The 27,053-nt window shown below is 45.8% G+C and overlaps 1 protein-coding gene across 2 annotated transcripts in view; it reads left to right on the forward strand.

Annotated features, from left to right (window-relative positions):
* The window catches only part of LOC146831135 (uncharacterized), a 351,402-nt gene that overhangs the window by 204,660 nt on the left and 119,689 nt on the right, over positions 1-27,053 (forward strand). For both annotated transcript variants that reach the window (XM_085604104.1, XM_085604105.1), the window contains exon 6: positions 950-1,134. In XM_085604104.1, coding sequence (XP_085460230.1) covers positions 950-1,134 — 185 coding nt within the window. The remainder of the gene's footprint in view (positions 1-949; positions 1,135-27,053) is intronic.

Raw genomic sequence — 27,053 nt, forward strand, 5'->3', positions numbered from 1 at the left:
GTCCCAGCTCCAACAAAAGCGAAATGCTCGCAAGCGGCCCTTGAGGTGAGGCTAGTTTGGGGAGTGCACCGTAGGCTCCGGCTACACGGAACCCGGCTAGGGGCGCCGTTGACAGCATACGTTTAGGGGTCCTAAAATTCCCAAGCCCCGTGGATGGGAGGGTGGGAGGAATGGGGCTGACCTCTGTAAATTGTAGGTCAGATGATAATCTGAGTGAGTAGGATCCTAGGAGAAAGTTTATGAAGCAGCGCAAGAACAGATTAAGAGAAAGATTTGAATGCCAATCAACCACACTCTTAAAAATAGGTTGCAGCAAAGAAAAGAAATAGTAGCAAAGTGGAACTTATCTGCCTGGAGCCGCATTTAAGGCAGACTGTTCTATGTTCATGGCTATTATACATGAGGAAGATTCTGTTCTAGATGTATTGCTTTTAAGTGGCTGCTTGGAGTTAGCATTAAAAGAAATGTGCATAATGGTAGCCTCTGATCTTGTAGTGAAATTATGAACACATATATGCACTTGTTTGTTTATGCAAGAGGAACAAACAGGATTCTTTTCCTGCATAGACTTTGATGACCTTTCTTAGAGATGTACGGTTTTGAAGAATTGCTTTAAATGGGGAAGGGATTGCTGGCTGTTAGCCGAACTATATGATTTACATTTTTCATGTTACAGTTTATGAACCATTCCTGTTGAAAGAAATTCAAACCACAGAACATTACTGCATAATTTTGAAGGCGAACTTTAGCAAGCAAAGCATAATAGTTCAAAGTATAGCTATACCATGGTGCAAGGGGGCCTGCATTGGTGCCAGGCAGCTGATTATGCACCACCATCTATTAGCATCATTCGAAGTTTAGGAATGCAATTAATTTTAAATGGTTATAACCTCGTATTATCTCAGTCTAAATGGCAGTGTTCTTAAAAGTTCCAATTTATTTTCCACAGATGGTAACACGAGAGAAAAACATATTCTGATGGAAGATGTGGCGAAATATAAACAACTGGCTGAGATGGCCTCTCAGGACGTGGCACTCAAAGAGGCCGAACTGATGAAAATCCAACAAGAGCTTCAGAGAGTTGTTATCTCTGTGAAGGAAAAAGAGCAGAATGTGGACCTTCTGGAAACCCAAGTACGTGATTATTAATAGTTATAAAATATTTCTACGATACGTGCACGCGTATGAGGCAAAAAAATATTTGCTGAATGAAATGAATCAAAAAAATGTATACATGCACATAACGTTCGTTCTGATTGGTTAAGGGAGGGCGGGTCTTATGAGATACCCAAAAGTGTGTTTCTCATTTAAATTCCCACAGGACATTTTTGCTGAATGAGCACCTAAAATCTTCCCAAAAATGTACACTAAATGTGGCATGGAGAAAGAGGTGCCAGTGTCTTTTGGGAAGTAGTAATGTCAAAATATAGATTGATACATGGAGGTACAGAGGGCCTTCTAGACAAGCAGGGGCCGCTCCAAAACGTGCGAAAAAATGTGGCACGCCTGGAGAAAATATCATGTGATAGGGTAAATGGCAGCACTACGGTGCAAGGATATCACGAGAAGTGGAATGAGTGGGAAAGTAATACACAGGAGACCAGCTGAGACAGGAAAAGCAGTTATTGAATCCTGACTTTATTATGAAAACAATGAAAAAGAAAAAAGAGATATCCATTATCATGATGAGTCTTATACATGCAATGTTCATTATCTTGATAGCTCTTATAAATGCATCAATTTTACTTATGTGGCTGACAGCGTGGAGGTTGTACTGGGACAGTTTTATATATGTTGTTTTACTTTGTAATAAACTTGAAAATAATCAAATGTTTTTGTAATGACACCAGTGAATTCATCAATTATGCTGTGATGTCATTTCTGACTTAATGTTATCAAGCTGCCTCTCTCCTACGTCGGAATTGGCATTATTGATGAAATCACATTGTCTATACCATTCCCATCATCCATGACATCACTAAAACATGAAAGAATTGCACGGGAACCAGACTCGGAGCAAGATGCCAGCTCTGTGAAATCAGCTCTGTGACATTCTCCTGCGGATCATGGACATTCCAGGATGCTGTCCAACACCGCCATGAGGAAAGAGCCAACAAAGTTCCTGTGTTCTTTCAGACCCATATTGCAGACAACGGCCCATACAAGCATTTATTAGGTGAGTGCGCCACCGAGACATTACCTGATGATCAACAGAAAAAACACGCCAAGAAAGCTAATCCGTAAAACTGGGAGAAATCTTAGATATGGGCCAGTGGAACTGCAATCAGACACTCCGTCAAGAAATTCTGAACTCCCTTCTACCCTGAATGTGACTAATATATATCCTAGAACCTAAACACGCTAGCTATAGAAGTGCTATGATGTACCTACAGCTTTGCCGTGTGCGACTAGCTGTCAAAACTACACAGTCCTTGTACACAGATAAGCTGCTAGTGAGATTGAGAATCTTGGTGTTATCGCAGCCCACTCTGCAGACAGGCAGCATGCATGGTTGCACTATGTTGGGAGCTGGACCTAAGAGGTACGCAATGATCAGTTGCAGCCACATCTTGGTGGATGGCATGCAGGTCCAGGGTATATGGCGCGCAGAGGCCAGTGGCGCAGCAAAATGATGTGGCCTATTTGAAAATCTAACTCCCTATCTACTTCAACTGTGCTCATCGCTTGCATGAGCTAACACAAGAGAGGGCCCCCCAGATCTTATATCTTCAGACTGCATAAAACTCATACAGCCTTGCAATTCGCAACCGATTAATCAGAAAGTGCTTGAGTTACACATGCACTTCACTAAAGAAAAATGGGGGCTAAATTAGATGCTTCTGATCATTCAAGAGAACCATTGTTTACTTCATTGTGAAATGATTATCTACTTTACTGTGGCTACCTAGACTGACCAAAAGTCACTCAAATGTGGCACTCTTATGAAGGAGATAAAAATGTTAACATACCTCATAAAGAACACTTTTGTTGGAGTGTCTGAATGTAGTCCCCTAAACTAGTTGCACTTTCTCCAATGTAAGTCAGCATCCACTGCCTGCCCGCCCATATAGCACTGAGTTCTGCCTCACCCTACACAGTGTAGCATCTGACCCGCTGCTGTGAGACTACTACTTGAACATACAGTGTTGTATGATTTAGGGCCTCATGTAGGTAGCCAAATACCGGTCGGTAACGGCCGATTTTCGGTAAATATGCCGTTACCGACCGGTATTCAGACAAGTGAGATGTAGGAGTCCCAAAACCAATTTTCGGTAAATATGAGGCGGTAAATACCGATTCATAGTTACCGAATTCTAAAATACCGATTCATATTTACCGAATACATTATTAACGAATCGGTAAATATGAAGTGGTAAATATGAAGTGGTAAAAATTGAAAATGACATGTAGGAGCAGTCGGTAATTAAGAAATCCAGGAAAATCGGAAAATAAGAGTCGGTAATTAACACGGATGGAAAGCAGGTGGTAACCATCAACAATGCACATAAGCAATCCCAAAATGCAACAGCGTGGACAACATGGCCGCCATGTACGTCATTGCAAGGCGCCTACGTCTACAGGCAGCAGGACTGAGGGTGTGGCGACGGGAGGAACAAATCTACAGACAGCGCATCACACTATTCCAGCTGACTGATGCAGAGATACATGAGAGGTACAGGCTACACCCCGAAACCATCATGGACTTAATCAGGGACCTTCACCCACTCCTGGACCAGCCAATAAGAAGGGCGCACGCCATACCCCCACATGTGCAGGTGCTCTGCAGCCTACATCTGTTGGCATCCGGCAGTTATCAGGTGGTGATAGCTGCGGTGGGTGGGGTATCCCAGAGTTGCCTGTCACGTTTCTTCAGGAAGTTCCTGGATGCCATGATGCAGAGAATGCACCACTACATCAGCTTCCCAAACACACAGGCTGCACTGCAGAAAACAAAAACAGACTTTTATCACATGGCACAGTTCCCCCATGTCATCGGCTGTATTGATGGTACACACATCCCAATCTGTCCTCCAGCTGACACAGAGCACATCTACAGGAACAGGAAGTCCACCCACTCCATCAATGTGCAGGTGATCTGTGATGCAGGGAACATCATCACAGATATTGTTGCAAAGTTTCCTGGGAGCACCCACGACTCTTACATCTTCCAGAATAGTGGGATCTACACACGACTGAGAGCCGGAGAATTCGGAGAGGGATACCTGCTGGGTAAGTAACAGTGACGCCCCTTGAAACCTGCAAATCAGAGTGTATAGAGGCATGTAACTGATGGTTCCCTTTTACTCATCCAGGCGACAGTGCATATGCATGCCGTTCATTCATCCTCACTCCCTACCTACACCCAGCAACCCAGAGTGAGAGACGATACAACTTGGCCCACAAATCTACACGCAATGTGGTGGAGCGCACGTTTGGACTGCTGAAGAGCAGGTTCCGCTGCCTCCACAAGAGCGGAGGCGCACGCCAGTACAAACCCATCACCTGCTGCAAGATAATTGCCACTTGTGCAATGCTGCACAACCTTGCCACGAAAAAAGGTACAGATGTGGAACTAACATATTTTGAGGACAACGAGGATGAGTCAGGCCAGCCAGAGGGCAGCGCAGCTAGAGTGCCAACTGCAATCGATGGGAGAGAGAGACGGGCAGAGATCACATGCAACTATTTCTGAGTAAGTGAGGGGACACAGCGAGTCGTGAGAAGTCATGACGTAGTTTAATGTGGCACCACGCCATGAACACATGAACAGGCCAATCTGGCAATATGCCATCTATACAATGAGTATGTCCAGGGTTACGTCACCCATTAGCAAGTGGATAAGCAGGGCCACATCAATGTTTGCGCATACGCGCTGCAGTGGTGGATTGCACGGCCTGTGCATCCTCACTAGAGCCAACCCCAAGCCGCCTGCTGCTCCTGCGTGCTTCGGGGACGGGGGGTGTGATGCTGCTGCTGGTGTCGATGCTCTCCGCAGCATCCCCTGCAGCAGTTGTCGACGCCTGACTTGTCAATAGCACCCCTAGTGCACTTGTCACCTGCACCATCCCCCGTGACAGGTCGCTGCAGCACTGTGTTAGGCCCTCCTGCATCGTCACAGAGCGCCGGCAAAGTAGGGAAGTCGCAGTTGCCAGACGGTTGAGTGCCCTGCTGGTAGTGTCCCTTCTCTGGCGTTCCCGGCGCCGTGCTTCGATGTCAGCATCTAATTTGCTGCACAACTGCTGGATTGACTGGGACATGTCCCGAATGCCCGCAGCCATGCCGCCAATGTTTGTGTCCATGTTGACGAAGCTTGTCCTCATCACCCGCATGTGCCTCTGGACTGACATTACTGCCTTTGATTGCAGGCGCTGTTGCTTCAACATTTGGCCCTCGAGCCCCAAGAAGACACCATGGCCGTCAGTGGGTGCTGGTGGACTCTGGACACGCGACCTGCGGCGCCCTCTTGCTCCCGTCTGTGCTGCCTGTGATGTTTGGGGCACAGTGGGATGGCTCCCTTCCTGGGGCCCGGTGCGGTCTTCTGGGCCCATGCTGTCGTCTGACGAGGTGTCTAAGGCTCGTAGCCTGGCTGCTGGACGCCTCCTCATTCTCACACCTGCAAGCGGAGATGTGGCCGGTGAATCGAACATGAGTGGCGATGCTGGCTCTGGTGGTGGTGATGCTGGCTCTCGGTGAGGTGATGCTGGCTCTGTGTGCGGCGAGGCTGGCTGCGTAGGTGGTGCGGCTGCAAGTGGGCCTGCTCCCTGGTCTGCACTCGTGCTGGCTAGAGGTGATTTTTGTGGCCGGTGTGCCGTCTCCCCTGCAGCATGCCCTGTACTGCATGATGTCACATCTGTGGACAGGAAAACAACATTGGCTCAGTGTCCCCGAAGGGCTGCATTGCAAGCGTCACAATAAATCATTTCACATTCCAATCTGTCCTCTGTCTCCTTGTGCCTCGAGTGCGTGACATGCCTTGTTGCCCTGTGACATTTACGTCATGGTTAGTGTTGCCCTGACTACATCTCCCGGAATGCATTGCCTGTCTGCACTGACACGTGTGGACTGCAGTGTGATTCTCGTGTCACAATGGGGGATGTGGGATAGGGGTAGGGGCGGCTACATTGCTGTGCTTTCGTCTTACCTTGGTGTGTTGCGGCTCTGGCAGAGCTGTCGGCGTCCCCAAGACCCACGACGCTCTCTTGCTCGAGTGTGGCCGCCACCAGCTCCTCCAGTTCGGTGAGGGCAGGTGCCCTGTTGGTTCCACCTCCGGTCTGGCTGGCCTCCTTCTGGATGTCGCCCATCTTCCTCTTGGTCACAATCCTCAGGTCATACCAGCGCTTTTTGAGGACCTCAATTTCCCTGTGGGTCACTCCCACAGCATTGACCTGCGCCTGGATGGCCAGCCATATGTTGCGCTTTTCGGCCTCAGGCACTTGCAGGGATTGCCTCCCAAACAGCTTCTGGTGCTGCTTCACCACCTCCTCCACCAGCACCTGGAGTTCCTTGGGGCTGAATTTGAGCTTCCTCCTCCTTTCCCCTCCGTCTTTCTGTGTGCTCTGGCTGGACATGCTGTTCGTTTCCCGCTCGCACATGCAACTGCTCCCTGCCTCTCCTCTGCACTCCGAGCCTCTCCAGGGTCGGCTAATTATGTACACCTGCCTGGGTGTGGCCACTTCGGCTAATTGTGTACACCTGCCTGGGTGTGGGCAGTTCCTGGTTGGGTGGGCTGTCGTTGCACAGGATTAGCTGTTTCGTCAAGTCATGTGATGTTATTTACCGAATCCGTACGTACCGATTCGGTATTTTCCGATTCGGTAGATACCACCTCGGTATTTTCCGATTCGGTAGATACCACCTCGGTATTTTCCGATTCGGTAATTATCACCTCGGTATTTACCGAATCGGTGAATTCCGATTCGTATTTACCGACTGTTACCGAATCGGTAACTGTTACCGAATTTTTACCTACATGTAACTTACCGATTCTAATTTACCGATTCGGTACGGCTCGGTATTTAAGAACCGGTAAAATTTATTTACCTACATGAGGCCCTTAGTGAGGAATTTTGTAGATTTCCCCAGAAATGGCTCGAAAAGAGAAAGCAGGAACATGCAAGAGTGAGAAAAAAGGGAGGGAGTGTATTATAGAGGATTAAAGAGGCATGAGGTGGATTCCAGACTATGAAGCCTTGGTATTCAGCGCACCAACATTTAATAGCCTTGACCATGGGCTTCTGAGCAGAGCATTGGGAACCTGCACTCAGCGTTTTTCAAATTAAGCACTGGTAATATTACACATACTACAAAATACTATTCACAAATCTACATGCAGAGGCCTGTAGAAAATGTGGGACAGACAGAGAGAAGTGGCTGAAAAATGGGGAATTCTCACATTTAACTGGGAGAGGTATAATGAGGGACAAGGAGAGATTAAGGGAAGGGTAAGGAGCAAGGGACAGACATCCACCCACAAACGAGTGGGGGAATTGTGATGCACAGAGTGCACTTATAAAGTTGCTACAGCCAAATATGGACCCAAAATAGCAAATATACTCTAGCTCAGCCTTGGAATAACTCTAGCACCACACATGGCCAACCACTGGCACTGCAACACACTCCCATATAAAATACTGGAGCCATCAAATAACTATATACATATATTGGAAAATAACATTTTTGTAAGAACCTATATAATTTATCTTTTAAGCAAATCATGTTTAATTTTATGACAATGTTTTTTTGTCTTGTAAAATCCAATATTTATTTCATTTAAAATAATCCTGATGACTTTTATAAAAGGGCTTACAACCCTTGGAACATACCTGATAATGCAAGGGGTGATTGTTCTGACCTCCACCACCCATGTACAGATGAAACACATCTCAGCTTCAACCAATCACATCCAGGCTGACCATGTAAAAGATGAATTCTCTCACCAGATACCTTTTTCTGCCTTTATTATTTCAGTGAATGTATTTTCTGCTTTGCCCCTCATTTTGAGGACTAATTATTTGGAGGACAAAGAGGGTTTACAGGCAAGGATCATCATCTTTGGGATGTTCAGGGAAGCAGTAATTTCCAGGTTGCAGAATGGAAAATGGGAGTTTGAGTCACCTACAGTCCACTCCCATGCTATCCCTGTCTATATCAAAATACTGGTTGCACTCCATTTCATGGTGACAGGATCTTTCCAGAGGGATAGCTATGTTAATGTAGGCATCTTAAAAGCCAGTCTTGATGCTTGCATCAGCTTCGGACACAAATCACAGAAGACTGCAGCAGTTTATTATGCTGCCACAGTCACTGGCGGAAAGACAAAAGTTGGCAAGGACATTTTATACCCTTGCCTACTTCCTTCATGTGGTAGGCACAATTGGCTGCACCCACGTGGCCTTTCAGCCACATTACAACACAGCACATCTTTTCCACAACAGACACAGCTGTCACACCTTCAACATGTAGGTGATGCCAGGGGCGGCTTCACTGTCGTGTACCCCTTGAATGTTGGTTAATTGCTGGGGATTTGGGGACATGTGACTCATTGATAAGTAACAACATCTGTCAGGAATCTTCTTACCTTGTTCCATTTGAGCTGCTTGAGTATCTCTCGAATTCTGATGTTGACAGTAGACACCGAGTTCAGCATTGAGAACATTCAGAGCTGTGCGTCAGTCACACAAGGGTAGTCGCTAGTAGTGGATCTGCTGGTTGACATTCTTTGGCTCTAGATGCAGTCTTTTTTAAAGACTGGATCAGGTGCCTGCCCAATTCAAGATGGAGGATTTGTTTCCAATTCATGTTGTGACCTTTATTGTATTTAGATCAGCCGGAAGTTACCAGTAGTTGATCCGACGCATAACAAATTTGTATCCTTTGGGTGCTCGCTCAGGATTATTTGGAGGCTTTTATTTGGTTCTCCTGCTAACCACTGTTACCTGCTTGCCAGTTTGACTGCAGTTGGCTCTTTTCTGAATTTTGTTTCTAAAAGAGTTTTCATCCCCTGAAAACACTGGTTTTTATGTGCCCTCTAACTGACTACCTACTGCTCCAGTTATCATTAACTCTAGAATAGAGACACATTTTTAAGGGAGAAAGGCCTTACCTGGGGAAAAGAAAAGACTAGCAAGAACTATCAGTAGACAGTTGGCATCTGACAACTTCTCACACTGGGGTACATGTACATCTGTGGGGGTGCATCTCAAACATTCTCATTAATCACTACAACACAGTACACACAAATTACCCAGATGTATGTAGGCAAGATGTATAACATTTCAAATACAGCCCCCTTTCAAGAGATTTCACATGTCTTTGTTCAGGTGATGCCGGGTATACTCTATCTCTTCCCATCTCCTCACATCATACAGACATCCAACCACAGTACCTTAACAAATGTTCAATAGTGCACACATATGCACAGGAGCCATTATTGAATTCACTTTTGGGATCATTAAATTGTGTTTCAGATGTCTTAGCTGTGCTCTTGGGGGGAGGGCTGGTGTACTCCTCAGATGTCTTGTGCAAGATTGTTGCAGTCTATTGTGTGATTCACAACATTGCGACTTGAAGGGGCTTATATATATATAGGCTGTGACCATGATCTATGCCCTCATCCAGGTATTGGGGATTGGACACAGAAGAGAATGAGGTACTGGTGCAGGATCAATTAGTTAACTTTTTATTCTTGAGCTGCTAGTTTACTTGCTGCATTTATGTGGTTGGACAGTCTCTTGTCAATGATGAATGGTCGACTACCTCCCTGTCCATCTATATGATCCTGAGATAACTCTGTTTAATTTACGTAAGGCCATCAACAAACATTGTAGTGTAGTCCTAATCATGCAGGACCTATGCTGATTACGGATAACATATACTGTAGGCTTGGTGGCAAACTGAGTTGGTACACCCCCACCGCATATGTTAGCCTATGGTTTGCATTAGCTAGCTCACAGTGCTACTAGAATCTCCTGTTAACAGAGAGATTAGTTTGTGCAACTTTCAGAACATAATAACCTCAGACTCGTGGAAACAATATACTACTTTTCACCCAGTCACTCATGCTTGCTTATTTTGCTCTCAGAGAGATACACAGAAGAAACAGTCGAGCGTGTTTACAATAAGAATTTATTGTACCGTTGTTCTTCTCATGTAAAATAAGTGCGCTGCTGTAACTGTAACACAGTAACAGAGATATAGTATCAGCAGTACAGTGAATAAAAAGGAATAGTACAGCTCTACCATTTTTCAATAGTCATGAACCTATACATGAATATAAAATGCATTTTTAAAATAAAGTGCGTACTCCTAAGATGCCTGTCTAGATGTACCTGAGTGTACCTAGCATGTGAGTAGGTGCTAAAGAGCTAATAAGCCTAAGATCCTAAATCTAAGAGCCAAGAATCCCGCTAGGATTTAGTCGAACCCCTATACCAGAATAGTGAGAGTGTGGGACTTCGTCCTGGACTTGAGTTGGACACCCTGCAAGGGATCGTTAGACCACTGTCAGCTGGAGCGATGGCATGCTGGAGCCGCATCGTCTCTGGTCAGTGTGTCGGCCTTGAAGTCTCGGTTCCCTCCTGCTTACTGATAACAAGAGGTGCTATATTTATACAATCTATGTATGTGTTTTATCCATTGTTTAGTATGAGGATGACATTGGGGATTAAACATTTGTGCATAGATAGGAGAGGTGAAGTATGCCCCCCTGGAGAGTGTACTCATAAATTATTCATATGTGCTAAGGATAACATCTTAGCAATATCGATCGGGAAAAACCCACCCTCGGCATGGAACTAGGTGAAAGGTTTAGTCCATACAAGGCTACAGTCCTTATAAGGCGTTATGTCCATACAAGGCAGTCTGTCCTCATTTGGAGTTATGTCCTTATAAGGCTCCTTCATATGAAATGACGGGGAGATGATGTAGGGAAAGTGTACGATGTTCTCTAAACCTATGTCAGGGTACCGATATGAAATATAACACCCACTCCACCTTATACTTAACAATAATAACACATTTTGAGATACACATTTATAACGGTGTCAGTGCATAAACATTGTCAAGAAGACATTTAAAATGTTACTAAAAAAATGTTTAAACGATCCATTTAAAAATAGTCTAAAAACGAGGCGATAAAATGTTCTTTGGCAATAATTTGCCATTTTGTTGTAAAGTTCAGCAAATCACAGTTCTAAATAAAGAACATCACTCTGAAAAATGTCATTGTTGTTGATGTTTTCCTTTCAAGAAACCTGAGTCTCTGATTATTGTTCAGTTCGCTTTATATGCTAACAATAGCGTTATCCTGATTGCGTGCGCAGGACTTTGTTTGCACAGTTCTAAATAGGTTCGATCACACAAGTTGAACTACTGCAAGCGTACTTAGAAGGCCATGCTTTTTGAAAGTGTCAATTTGCAAAGTTATTTTGAAAAGGAGAAAGAAAATTTCTGAATTCGTTCCCAGCACACGGTGAGCCAGATTTATATTAGAAGTCCTGGCTGGGAGACATAACATTATGGCTGCCTTCTACAGCAGGGGACAAACACTGCAATACCTTGCATAGCACGTTAAGTGTGCATAGATGAAACCCCTCGCTGCCAACAGCTGTTGTGGAGGTAGATGGTGCTGAATTCCATACCTCGGTGCCAATGCTGGAGTTGAAATTCAAATCAGTCGTGAAAGGCACCTGCGGTTCCTCGAGGAAGGCATGCGTCAAGATGGGAATATGCTGGGGACAGAGCAGTTCATGGGACCACAAGGGTTCCAGCCTGGAGTCTAAGTCCGCTGGCGTCTCTGTTAGAGGTGTCAGACAGATGTCTAACTTGCATTCTCCTCCTCAGAACAGGCATCAGAAGACAGATACAATGCAGTCATCAAAGACTGGTCTGAAGGATAAGAACCAGGAAGCACTTAGTTCTCGTAGGCGAGGTGCAACCAGATGTTGTACCATGCGCTCACGGTACTATCTCTCCAGGAGAGCTTTTGCAATCTCGCTGGCGGATGGTCCGTCCATTGTGCAGCAGGTAGACGATAATCAGGATTCCAGCTCCAGCAAGCAGGATCAGAGGTAGACCTCCGAAAATGCTTCCAAATACGGAGTGTATAAAGTTAAGAAAAACACAGAGGATTGTCTGGAAGGTGTTAAGGAATCCTGACCCTATGGTCTAAAATAGGTGTACAACGCCGTTCGTATCTGACATATTAAAGATACATCCCACCATTTCTACGAAATGTAGGGGGCCGTCAGTACGAATTACTGCTTGTATCTCTGTCGAGGTCCTTGCAACTTGGAGTTCAAAGGTTTCTCAAGTGGAGATTTAACTGCATGGGTTGCGGTAAAAGCATGGCTTTCATTCTGCTCAAAGTATCAAACTGTATAAAAGAAACATTCAGTGAAGGCCATACTAGCACCTCCCTGACTGTATTTGTTGGAGGAAACAATACTTGCATACAGCAAGTAACCCTGGTGTTCACGGTGACCAGATATGCGATGCCTGGCAGCATGCCACAGCAACCTTGATCGCTCAGCATCAAGTAACTCCCATTCGAAAGTAGCTCAAACGCTGGTGTGACCACGGCAGCTGGTGTTCATTTCATGTGGCAAGACAGATTTGAAGCTGAACCATTACAGGCTCCGTGCAAAACGATATTTTGGCATATGAGAGAACTGCTTAAAGCGTCCTTGCAGTTGGTACCACTAAGAAACACTTCTCGATCCTCATTCCGGCATCGAAATCTATATGGTAAATCCCAAGATTTCTTAAAGTAAAGCTAAGTGCTGTTTTACCTCTGCAAGTGTTGAGGTTTCTAGCCAATCTAGGCACAACTTCCCAACACTATAGGATATCACTACCCCTGGATGTTCTATCTGTACATAACCTGGGTCTGGCCTATGCATGCTGATTGCCTTGGTGATATGTAGGAACCGTTTATGACATGTGTTTGTGTCTAAGGGCCAAACCACCCACTCCTTCCAATTTGGGTCTGATCTACTGTACTTTAGTATTTCATCAACTTTTGACCCTTCCTTTATAGAAGAATTCTACCACCCATGTGTTGGTGTAAGTAACCTTATAGAAAATGGGTCTGGAACAGATGTATTAAATCCTGAAAGGTATGCAAACTTCTGTGCAAACGCATGTGAACTGGTTTTTGGTGGTGTTGGGCAATGTTCCCATTGATGGTACTCAAAAACATTCCTAGGTGAAATGGATTTGTGCAGGAAATGATGACAAAAATGTTGGTAACAGTACCATTTGTCATAGTCTGAAGAACCCTCTAACATTTCAGTATTAGAAAATGCAGCAGTTTTCTCTAAATCAGACAACATGTTATTTACTGTTTCAGTGTCCCAATCATCAGAAAATTTACTGGAGGTAATGATATCATTCAATGATATTTTAAATACATGGTTAATTTTTAAAAGTTCGGTCGGTCCGAATATGTTGAAATCAACCTTATCCCATACCATACCATCGGGTATAGGAACTGCTGTAATGTTCACAGACGACAAGTCTATTTGTTCATGATGTGATGATGGATGTGGCTTCAGTAGGATGTTGACCTTTTGTGCTGTGGAATTTTGCCGAAGATAATGTCCATTAATAAGCATATTAAAAGTCAATACTAAGCCTAGCCAGAAAAGAAAAACAATATCCTAGAAATTACCCAGAGTTCAATCCATGGTGATACCATGTATGTCTTTTGAAGCAAGAGAAAACGTTCTTTGCTTGTTGCTTGAATGGTGTTTTGGCTGGCGTCGTTTCTGGTTTGCTTGGATGCAGTGAAAACGTATCAAAGTTAATGAAATAGCCAGAAGCAGTTTGATCATTTGTAGGAATTGCATCGGGATTAGATGAAATGTTATGTTCCTCTCGACGAGGCAAGTTGATGTAGACGTTTGTATTCTGTCAAATTACAACTTGTGAATTATTCAGATTTTCATTTTGAATTTGAATGTTTGGTTCAAGTGGAACAAGTTCCATAGCATTGTTGCTTAGTCCTTCATTCCTTACAGATGGCTCTTCAAACGTGATGAGTCTTTCTGTTTGAACTTCTTGAATTGTAGCTAGAGGAGGACGTCTGCTACATCGGAGTCCACTAGGCCTACTGTTTAGTATCGGCCACATAGTGTGGTTTGATTAAGTCAATTGAGAAAAATCTTGTCTCCTTTTTTCCGGCAAGAGGCGGGAGCAGCACAGTTCTTGTTCCGTGTACTGCAAGGACTGGTACAGGTTTTCTGTAAGAGGGTCCAAATTTCTTTTTGTCTGCTATTTTTTTATGACCAGATCCTCACCTTTTGGGATCCAGACAGGTCTTGCCGTGACTACCTTGACTTCCTCAGTGGCAGTCTGCTTTAGATGGACATTGCTTTGTTTTGTCCTGGATTATTTTAGAGCCTGTAAAACAGCCAAACGATCATGGATATCAAATGGTCTTTCATCCGCCACTGCGTCTTCACAATCAAGATCAGGTACCACATTCATGTCCCAAAGAGGACCTCATATGGAGTGACACCTGCTAGAGAGTTTCTTGGCTGGTTGTCTAATGCCCGCTGGACCCCATAAAGGTGTGTGACCCAACTACCGCCCTTGCCTCATACCCTAACTGTTAAAGATGGGTTTAAGTCCCGTATTTTTCTCTCCACAACCAAACTTCCCTCGGGATGGTACGGAGATGAGAACCACAATGCTATGCCCATTCCTTCCATGGCCTCTTTGTAAGCCCTTGCCTAATACCCTAACCGTTGAAGATTGCTTTAAGTCTCGTTTTTTTCTCTCCACAACCGAATTTCCCTCGAGATGGTACGGAGATGAGAGCCGCAATGCTACGCCCATTCCTTCCATGGCCTCTTTGTAAGCCTGTGAGCTAAACGCAGGGCCGCGGTCAGAGTGTAACGTGCTGACTGCATATGTACCGATAAAGACTCGCAAATCTTTTAAAACAGTTAGAGCGTCAGCCGAATGCTAAGGCCATACCCATAGGGATCTGGAGCATGAATCCACTGCTACCATGATATACCTGTAAGTCCCGTCCGTTTGTAAGGGGCCGCAGTGGTCCAAGTACACACATGAGAGAGGTTTGTCTGAATTCAGTAATTGCGTCTGTGCCGGCCGTGTAACAGTGGATCCTTTCATCTGCTGGCAGATGTCGCATTTTAAGACATAGTCTTTAGTTTGCTTAGATAATCCTGGCCACCAATAGCGCTGTTTCAGCAAAGAAATAGTCGCTGTTCCGCCTGTGTGCGTAGAGCCCAAACCCTCGTGTGTATCTAGTATTAAACCTTGCCTACGATCCATATTTGGTATTACTCTATCCCTCACTCCAGAAATCTGAGCATATGGAATTAACTTGTTGGAGTATTTGAGTGGAAATTGTTTAGGTACTGCTGTGCTGCCTTTGCGTGATGCGATGACAGCTACCATTATATCTCCGTCTATTCTAGTTTTTGAACGAGTCAGTGCAGCTACGGAAGCCGTGCGAACAGCCCCCTTTGTGGCTTCATCAGCCAATGAATTCCCTACAACGTGAACACCATCACGTTGATGACTCAGTGTGTGGATCATGTGAGTCCTCGGTAGCTCGGATTTCAATTCCGCTACCTGTTCCCATAACATTTTATGTTTGATTGTGCCACCTTTTGCATCTTTAAACCCGTTTTGTTCCCAATGCTGTAAGTACTCATTGTACGACTGTACACAGTAAAAAGAATCACACAGGATTAATGTGGGGAATTCTCAATCTGTATTTACAAGTGCCAGTATAAGTCTTTTAATTCTGCCAACTGAGCCATGCAATCTCCTAGAGATTGTGTTTTCGTGCAGCTGGGATGAAACTTGCCATCACGCGTGGGACCTTTAACGATAGCACACGCCGAATAATATTGCAACTTACTTCCTATCGCCGGTTGAGCAGATCCATCAGTATAAATAATATATTCATACTGATCTAGAAGCAAGATTTCATTTGGTAGAGGATATTCTTGTTCGTATTGCAGGAATGCCTGCATTTATGAACTGGGATCAAATCTGTATTCACAATGAAAATGTGTGGTGCCTGCACCACACATTTTCATTGTCATTACTTTTTGCCCATTTGGTACCAGCACCCACTGATTAACCATGTCCTTCAAAGATATAGCCGACATCACCACCAACCAAGCAGATACTAAAGCTTATACAACGGATGAAGCAGAATCAATATACTCCTTGGTACAAGAAGCTCGCACATTCAGTTCCTCCATTAGCACTACAACCCAACTGTTGAAACAACTGGAATACACCTTAAAAAAGGAGATCAATCAACGTCTCCATGCTACCACACTGATTGAATACCATAAAGTCAAAAGAATACCAAGAGGATTACGCATAGCTTTGAAACCTATGCTTTTCAAATTTAATAAAACATTCATGCTTAAATGGTATGCAATATTGAACAAATGTTCATTAGATTTAATTCTTCTCATTGTTGAAGAAATTTCAACAATCCTTACAGAACTAACAGAGGACATCAACAAACTTAAAGAAATACAGGTACAAATGGAACAAGAAGATTGGAAGAAAGTTCTAGAAGATATTAATGGTCGTCTAGACAATTATGCCAGAGAAGTACATGAAAGGAAAATTCGAAAATTTCGAAGAGATACAATCGATTATAAACTGGACGAAGTTTATACATGGGCTGAAACATATGCCCAAAAACGTTTTTTTCGGAAGCCAGGAAACACTTCATCTGAAGAAAGTGTAGCAGATGACCAGGACATTTCAACTCGACGTCCGCCAGTAAGAGCACACACAGAACGTGCAGAAGCACCTAGCGAGACAATGCCCTCTACTTCAGGAACCAAACCGTCTTTTTTGGCAGAAGGTCAATCATCCAATCTTCCCCCAGACAAAAACATTGTAATTCCAGATACCGCACCCGCAGGGGACAAGCTAACAAAAAAAACCTCAGAATCAGGGAGACCACAAAGGAACCCCAGGAAATAAACTCGCTAGTAGTGAACATTTCCAAGAAAAGTTTGAATTCAGAACAACTACAAGTATTGAACGAAGGGAGGTCATTCGTTCCCACATATTCATCAAATTCTTTAGAAACAGAGATTTCGTTCTTCAAGTTCATGCGAAAACTTAGGTTGAAATGGTTCTTTGCACAAAATAGATCTGACGCAACTGAACCCACAATAGAACGTTTCAGACCCAAAAGCAAATTCATGGCTCCTACATCACATAAGACACTGGACAACTTTGAACTATTAGTGAAAAAAGAACTCACCCGGATCAAATACAAAAAATCCCAATACTCTAACCTTACATTGAGAGACTCACGAATACTGAATGCTTTGCGACAAGACGAAGATATCATTTGTCAACCAGCAGACAAAGGCGGAGCCTTAGTCATCTTGGACTCTGGATTCTACAGACAAAGTGTAGACTTACATGTAAAGGATGAACATACATATATTCACTTACAGGGAAACCCCATCAAAGTTTTCCAGGAAATACTGAGTTCTTTGTTACAAAAAGCCTGTGATAATGCTGTTATTTCTGAAAACACCAGAAGATTCTTATCCGTTTCCACTCCAAAGACACCGCATATTTATATGCTTCCTAAAATCCATAAGAATTTGGAGAACCCACCCTTTCGACCAATTGTTGCAGGGTGTGGATCTATCCACGAACCAATTGGACAATTTTTAGATTACCATCTACAACCACTGGTCCAATCATGGATTACCTATGTAAAAGACACCACCGATTGCCTCTTAAAATTGAGAACATTAAATCACCTTTTGAACGGAGACTTTCTACTGTGCACAATAGATGTGGTAGCACTCTACACTTCAATACCTCACAATGAGGGACTTGAAGCTATTGAATGGCGACTTTTAGACTCTCCCTTAGAGCGGGATTTGAGCGTGTTTCTACTCGAACTCTTACATTTTTCACTGTACCACAGCTACTTTCTTTGGCAAGTTGAATACTATTTACAAAAGACAGGAACATCAATGGGATTTCCCGGAGCACCCGCATACGCGAATACCTTCATGGCGCACTTTGAATCTCATCACATTCTTCAAAATCCTTTATGGCAACAACATACGATACTGTTTCTTCGATACATTGACGATATTCTGTGTCTTTGGAAGGGTCCACAACAAGTTCTTGAAACCTGCATCCAACAGTTAAATCTCTGCAATCCCAGAATACAATTCACGTTCGACATACAATCCGAAAAAATACATTTTTTGGACATAGAAATTCGTAAGACCCAGGAAGGCATACAAACCTCAGTCTATAGAAAACCGACGGATGTCAATAATGCATTACACTTCTCCAGCGGACACCCATTCTCTTTGAAAAAACACTTACCGATCTCACAATTCATTAGAATAAAGAGGATCACGTCAAATGATGCAGAAAGTACACAACTGATCAGTGAACAAAAGCAACGGTATAAAGAAAGAGGATACCCAGATGATATTCTAAATGAAGCCGAGAGAAAAATTTGCAATAGAAAGAGAGAAGATCTATTACTTCCAGCAGAGAGAACCACATCACAACGTGAAGTATGCGTCTTGAAATATTCCACCCAGGCATCTCGCATCAAGAAAATAATTAATAAACATTGGGAACTTGTTACAACAGAACCTGATTTTACAAATCTTTTTCAAGGCCCGCCGATATTTGCACATACGAGGTCTAATAATTTAAGAGAAATCCTAAAATTCAAACCCACAAATCAACAACTCAAACATAAAGGCATGCAAAAATGCCACAACTGTGGCCAATGTGGAAATGTAATGGTGGGACAGACTTTCAACCACCCTCACACAGGAGAAAAAATTCCTTTGCGACACTCATCAGACTGCAACACAGAAATGGTTATATACGCGATACGATGTCCATGCGGACTCGTGTATGTAGGCAGAACCTCGAGAAAGATAAAAACGAGGATAATAGAACACAAGAGCACAATTCGTAATAAGAATTTTAAATCCTGTCTGGCCACACATTGGATAAACACAACACACACCATACCTCAGCTACGTTTCACTGTTTTAGAAAAAATCAACACCACATCTTGCATTGATCTTCATAATACACTAGCAAGAAAAGAAACGTTCTGGATAAAAAAACTGGGTACACTGACCCCGGGGGGGCTTAATGATCACATTGAATTCTCTTGTTTCTTATGATTCATGTTTAGATTAAGCTCTCCGTTCTTTATGGTAGACACTCGTTCTTCCCGCAAAAATACAGCTTTGTAAAGGATTTGCACTCGTCTATGCCACCGATATGATTTATGGGCTCATCAGTAATAACTTGAAGACACACTCTCTTAGATCCATAATTTTCTTTCCTTTATTGACACTTGCGCATATCTTCGACTCTATATACCACTTTTATCAAGTCCGGAAACCACCACATTATTTAACTCATCTTTTTTCACTATACCCATTAACGCACACGGTTGTCCACTGTGACCCGTGTTTCAAGCCAGGACTCAATAAAGTTTTATAATTCACGTTATCTATAAAAACAGCCTTTTTACGTCTCATCATGATGATGCGTTGCTGTTACGTACGCATCAAGATTCCCACGTCTTACGCTCTTCGACCTGTGACGGGTAAGCCACTTTTACTTCCGTTGAACCTTGGCTAACCGACTAGCTCTACGTCGGACTCACACCGTACTCAATATAACCCCTTTTTATCCCTACAGACACACGAATAGGATTACTTCAAGAAAACGGAAGGGTAAGATCTCACTACTTTCCCTTGATAATTACCGTTTACAGACAGTCATTCACGTACTAATAAGACTCTTGTACGTTTTCTATAGCCGGAGGTTGCCATATGATTACGGTCCACTTAAACTTGATTGGACCCTCGTATGTGAGTACGACACACAAACACTTACGGTGTTTTCTATTAGGGCGATTCAATTTGGGGTTTGTTCTCCTCCTTCGGTTGCTCTCTGCACGAAATTCATGTAGATTTTTCCTTTTTTTGATTAGAGGTTGCGTTGATCCCACTACTCGTTATCTGCACAAATTCCTCTTTTACTACGAACACGTTTTCCTTGTCTTAAACCACACCGGGCTTCTTGTTTACTCATACACTTCTGGTTATGAGTGCAAATCCTATTAGTACTGATGTGAACTAAGCACTATTGTTTCTATTTTTTGTAGTGTTATAAACGTGGAACTGTTTATTGAAGCTCACGAACTGAATCCCCTGAAGAAGGGTTAATAACCCGAAATGCATTGGGATAGATGTTGAAAATTCGATGTATTTTGAAGTCTAAAAATTACACTGCTCAACAGATTGTTTTTGTTTATCAAATATCTCAACCGTGATTTATGTTTCACCCATAACGTATGTTTAAATAATACGTGTTTACTTTATGTCATTTATTTGAATACGAAATATTCATGTTACTCTAAAACATTGGTTGATTAAAAATGTAAACTACCTTTGAAAACTCTCCGGAGTGCGATTGCTGTGCGTCATGTAGGTGTGGATCACTCCACACCTCTTCAGGTTCATCAAATCTGTATTCAACATCTGTTGCAGTAAGAGAATTAGCCTATTGTATCCATCTTGGATGTAACGCTTTCACATTGGGATGCTGGCTTTTGTAACAGCTTCGAAAGCTGGTACCGGAGTTACGACAATAATGCGTTTTCCCTGAGCCAGTGCCCTTTCTCTTGCTTCAGCAGTCTGAACTGCTGTCAGAATTTTTTCTGTTGAAGTGAAACGCATTTCTGCATTTGTATACAGGTGTGATTTGTAAGTGATAGGTACAGTTTCTCCCTCATTAAAAGTCAAGTAGGTGTACCCGCTTTGACCAGCAATTATTCATATCACTAAGTGGCGTACGTTTACGCGTGTTTGTAACTGTTTGGAAGCAATCATATCTTCCTGGAGTAAACAAAGAATATTAGTATGTTCTTGTGTCCAATCTCTGGCTGAAAAGTCAGGTTTTATTAAGTTGTAGAAAGGTTTTACCCTTTGTGCATAATCTAAAATGTATGTCCTGGTGGAGGAGCCTAGCGCGCAACCAAGATGGACGCGTAGGCACAGGGCTCCCCGGACCCTTGCCGCTCCTCGCAACTTATCCTGACATTATCCTGGATTTGTGAACGGATTCTGGAAGATGAACCTTGGCTGAATCCATAACTCTTTTCAGAACGAAAATCGGACCAGGGAGACCTGAAATATAGCGTCTTGCATTTTGGAGGCCCACCTGGAAGCTGTGCCCGGTGCTTTGGTGAACTGTGGGGCCGGGGAGTAGTTGAACAACAACGGCATCGGAGCCTTGCCAAGGACCGCGCCCCCACTTTCGGTTTCGCTTTTGCACTTCTGCATGGCCTGATTGAGGAGCTGCTTCGCGCGACTGGGGCGTCCTCCGGCCTTTGTACTGGACTGATTTGTGCCCTTTTTCTCCACTTTTCCGAGCGGGCTCTCGGATAGTCGGAGTCTGATCTGCTGGCACCCCTTTGCTATCGGTCCTGGCGGACCCCTCCGGTGAGCATCGCTTAACATGGCGGGCAAGGGGGATCCCGAGAAACAGAGGACCAAGACATCCCACCGTGGGGGACCAGTCCAGAGTAACATCATGGATCGTTATACCCAGAGTAAAGGATCCCCCGGGCCAGCAAGTGCCGCCGTGGAGGACTCTGGTGGTGGCCCGTCCGTGCCCACGGAGTTGTCACTGCAAGACGTTATGGGTGCCATCAACGGCATAAGGGAGACCATCGCCCTGCAGTACGAGGCTCTGGCCCGTAAAATTGACACGGTTGCCATTGATGTCACGCTAATTCGGGCGGATCTCTCTAAGACTAACGAGAGGGTTCAATCGCTGGACTTGAGGACATCCACTCTTGTCACGGATGTATCAGACCTCCAGGCAACTCTTGGCGATCTAAAGTCGGCGAACGACACGATGTCCCGCCGGCTGGAGGATTTCGAGGGTCGGGCACGACGCAATGATATCCGCGTCATAGGTGTGCCGGAGACTCTCGACAATCGTCCGGTGGACCTCATGGTCGAAGATCTAGTCCTCAATCATCTTGCTCCTTCAGGCCTGAGCAAGTTCTTTGCCGTGGAGCGTGCTCATCGTGTCCCTGGCGGTAGGCCTCGACCAGGAGCTCCCCCGAGGCCTATTATTGCAAAACTTTTTCACTACAGAGACCGGGATGCGATCCTGCAGGCCTCGAGGGTACACGGCCCAGTTAACTATGAGAATGCCTCCGTTAACTTCTTTCCGGACTTCAACCAACTCGTTCAGAAACAGAGAATGGGCTTTCAGGGGGTGAAGCGCCGTCTTCGAGATTTGGAACTTAAATATTCTATGCTTTTCCCTGCCAGGCTTCGAGTGGAATATGAAGATCGGACTATCTTTTTTGAACGCCCTGATATTGTGAGTGACTGGTTAGACTCCCTGCCGGACCGGGGCGAACGATCTGGGCGTACTGGCGGTGCTGAGGGCGGAGGGCCTCCGCAGGAATGATTCTTGGTCCTCTACTTTGACATTTCCTTCTGCGCCCAGCCAGGTTCTACTTCAATTGTATATTTTGTCTATTAATGTGTTGTTTGGATGCGGGCGGGGACGGGTCCCTTCCCTCCTCTAGGGTCTTTTTGTAGCATGGGATTGTTAGGGCGACAGGCACACTGCAAGTTGGGGGGGCTGTATAGTCCGCAGGGGTGCAGGGTGGGGGGAGTTGTAATGGTGTGGGGGTGGGCGGGGGACAGGGGTTGTTGGGTTGTGTGTTTTTTCTTTTCAAGGCGGTGTGTTTGTTTCCTTTCAGTTTTAGGTGTCTGACTGCGTGCCCGGGGACTCCAGCTTCTTGTGTTGGGATGGGGGGGGACGGGTTGAAACTCATGTCTTGGAACGTCAACGGATTGGGGGACCGTATCAAACGTGGGGTGGTGTTGCAATTTTTGCGCCGATTGGCCCCTGATGTGGTATTCCTTCAAGAGACGCACTTGGTGGGTAATGTATGTCATGCCATGAACAGGGGTGGCTACCGATTGGTTGCGCATTCTGGCTTCACCACTGGATCCAGAGGGGTGGGCATCTTACTGCGATCTTCCCTCCCGCTTGAGATTGACAAAGTTACTCTTGATGATAGAGGGCGCTATGCGTCCTTGACTGGACGGTGGGAGGGTCAGACTCTTTCATTGGTCTCGGTCTATGTTCCCCCGGGCCTCCAGACCTCCACTTTCTCTGATGTGGGTCGTATGTTACTTGAACTTCCTGATAGTCTCTTGCTTGTGGGTGGGGATTTTAATTCCATGATTTCTGGCGAGTTGGATCGTTACCCTCCCAGAGCCCTCTCTGCCGCCCAGGCGTGGCTCGGCGGGTTCTTGGACACTTTTGGCCTAGTGGACTGCTGGAGGTTGATACATCCGACACAGAGTCAGTACACATTTCACTCCGGGGCTCACGGGAGTCTCTCCAGACTAGATTACTTTCTTATGCCAGCGGCCCAGACCACCCGGGTCCGGGAGGTTAAGCACCTGGCCCGGGGCATTTCCGATCATTCCCCATTGTGGCTCCTCTTCGATACTGGGATGCGATCCGCCGGGCGGGTCGCCCCCATTAACCCCTGGTACCTGCGTGACCCCAAGATCCGCAAGGGTCTCATTAAGTCGCTTGACCAGTATTTTCTTGAGAATGAGGGGTCCGTCTTGTCCTCTGTGTCCTTGTGGGAGGCTTTCAAAACGGTTCTCCGAGGACACGCCCTATCCCTGATCGTGGAGGCCAAGAAAGCTAAGAACGGGGAGGTGGTTGCGTTGGAGGCCGAGATATCGGGGTTGGAGGCTGCCTTGGAGACGGCTGTCACTCAGGACGGGCTCCACGCTCTCAGCCTGAAGCAATTCGAATATAAATCCCTTGTTACGGAGGCTGCTCGAACAATGTATAGGGAACAGCAGGGTAGACTGTATGATGCTGGGGATAAGGCGGGTAAATTGATTGTTTGGCTTGATAAGAAGGAGAGAGTGAATCGAGTGGTCCCCGTGCTTCAGACGTCGGAGGGAGTGAGTGTGACTGACCCTGGTGAGATTGTGGAGTGTTTCGCTGATTACTTCCATGCTGTGTACTCCCCGGTGTCTGATAGGGATGAGGCTGACTCCCGTCACTTGTTGAAGGATATTGCTTTGCCCTGCCTGTCGGTGGATGAGCGTGAGCAGTTAGATGCCCCGTTGTCGGTCGACGAGATTGCTACCACGATTCGTTCCCTTCGCTCAGGCAAGGCTATGGGCCCCTACGGACTCCCTATTGAACTTTATAAACTGCAACCGGATAAAATTGCGCCATTTCTCCGTCGTATGTTTTCAGAGTCACTTGAACTTGGTTCTCTCCCTGCTGACCAGCGCTTGGCCACTATAGTCGTGATTCCCAAGGACGGTAAGCCTCGGGACCGTTGCACCTCGTACAGGCCTATTTCTCTGTTGAACGCTGAGCCGAAAATCCTTGCCAAGGTTCTTGCTAATCGCCTGCTTACTGTTATCTGTGACCTGGTGCATCCGGACCAATCCGGTTTTATCCCGCACCGGAATACGGCCCTTAACTTGCGGCGCCTACATGGCATACTTGCATGGGCGGAATATCTCTCAGAGCCGGCCATCTTGGTTTCCTTGGACGCCACGATGGCCTTTGATACGATAGAATGGCCGTATCTTTGGGCCGCCCTGGCAAAGTTTGGACTCGGGGCGGGATTTATTAGTTGGGTTAAACTCTTATACGCTGCTCCGTTGGCTCAGGTTGTCGTTAATGGAAGGGTTTCCCGGCCCTTCATTCTTGGGAGAGGCACTAGGCAGGGGTGTCCGTTGTCTCCCCTGCTCTTCGCTCTGGCTTTGGAGCCGCTCGCTGCTTGGCTTCGTTGGGAACCGTCGATAAGAGGGATCCGGTGGGCCCCTGGCTTCGAGGATCGAGTTTCGTTGTACGCGGATGACATTCTTTTGTACCTCACCTCACCACGTCAGTCACTCAATGTGCTCTTTGACATCCTTACTTCCTTCGGCAAGAACTCTGGTTTGATTATTAACTGGTCCATATCTTGTGTCTATGCTATATCCGGTGACTTTCCTCTCTTGCCTTCTCGTTTTCCTATTAAGGCGTCCCACTCCGGCTTTACGTACCTGGGGGTGCACGTCTCATTGGACCCGGCGATCCGCTACGAGCATAATCTCCTCTCTCCACTTCGGAGATTGAGGTTAGACGTGGCCCGTTGGTGTAAGCTTCCCTTGTCTCCCCTCGGTCGTGCGGCGCTTTTTAAAATAATGTCTCTTCCCTGATTCCTTTACGCACTTCAGAACTCCTTTGATATTATTCCGGCGGCCTACTTCCGGGAGGTGGAGAGCTTACAGAGGAGGCTTGTTTGGGATGGTCGTGCACGTATTGCTCTTGCAAAACTGACTCTCCACTGGTATGACGGGGGCATTGCGCTCCCGGACATCAGGAGGTACTATTGGGCCTCCCAGCTATCTGCTATTAACCATGCAACGTACGCACTTGGTCCGAATCCGGCTTTCGAAATGGATAGATTTTTGTTGCCTGGCGGCAACTTTAACAGGGCACTTTACTCTCGATCGGCTGGGAGGAACTTAACCGGTCCCACTAAGATTGCGGTGCGCGTGTGGAGGGCTGCGAATGTGGCCATGGGCTGGAATGAGCGTTTGACGGGTGCGACCCCTCTGTTTGCGTCTGAAAGATTGGGAAGCCTCTGGTCGACGAAGGGCTTCGAGCGTTGGGACACGATTGGCATCAGTAGAGTAGGTGACCTTTGGGTGAAGGGTGCGGTTAAATCCTTTGCTGCGTTGCAGAGTGAATACGAATTGAGTGAGCGGGAGTTCTTTCAGTACGTCCAGGTTCGGCACGCCTTGCTCTCGGCCTTCGGGGCTGGGACTGCAGTCCCTGTGTCTTCGCCACTCGAGGACCGCATACTTGACGGTCACTTGCCCGACAGTACTATTTCCCTTATCTATAAAAAACTAATAAACGTGCGGGCGGATCTCCTCGTGCGCCTTCGGGAGGCGTGGACCGGGGATGGTGTGGAACTGGACGATGAGGACTGGCAGTCTGCGCTGTCCTCCCCTAAGGAAGTGGCCATACCCGCGCGTCTCCGTCTTGTCCAGCTTAAAATTCTCCACCGTGTCTACGTGACGGGCCCTCGTTTAGTTTTGATGGGTTTTTCTGAAGACGGGCTCTGTAGGCGCGGCTGTGGGCTCAGCGCCACTTTTCTCCATGTTCTCTGGGAGTGCTGTGAGGTAGCGGAGTATTGGCGCCGGGTGCATGCTGTCATGGAATGCGTCACTGGGGTCGCTTTGTTGCCCGAGGCTCGCCGATGTTTGTTGAACGTGTGGGAGCCTAATGACTATAATGCGGCTCAGGCTCGGTGGGCGGCCCTTGGGAACATGATTGCTAAGAGGGACATCGCACAGCGTTGGGGTTCCCGACGGCCTCCCACCGTGTCGGTATGGAAGGAGAGCATGGATTGGTGCATGTGCAGAGAGAAGACTGTGTATGTGTCTCGGGGTAAGCCGGGGGCGTGGGGTAGAATCTGGGGTCAGTGGAACGCGTACCGAGGGAACATCTGCACGCCCCCCCTCGTGGACACATCTGATGCTGCCTTGTCCCCCTGATCCTGAGGTTCCCGGACTATTACATTTTACCTGTAGACGGTTGTGGTTCTCCCGTCGCCCCCACCTCCCTCTTGCTTATCCTCATTGTCCACCTGCGGGTGGAGTTTGTATTGTGCAGTTCCCCGGATGTGGTTAGACGCCCCCCTTTTTCGATGGTTTCCGCCTTGTTTTTTGGTGTTATTTTCTTTTTCTTTGTTTGTATTTCTAAAATCTATGTATCCTGATAATCTCTGTGGTGTACTCAGTAACTCGTTAATTCGGCTGGGCCCCAGGGGGCCTGTTGCTGCCCTGATGTTGTTCATCATGTACATATTAGCGGCCGGCCCTGGTGGTTGTAGGCCCATGTTTGTATTGATTTTTATGTACAATAAAGGTTTTCGCAAAAAATAAATAAAT

The sequence above is a fragment of the Triturus cristatus genome, chromosome 5_1, assembly GCF_964204655.1.
Source record: "Triturus cristatus chromosome 5_1, aTriCri1.1, whole genome shotgun sequence".
NCBI lineage: Eukaryota > Metazoa > Chordata > Amphibia > Caudata > Salamandridae > Triturus > Triturus cristatus.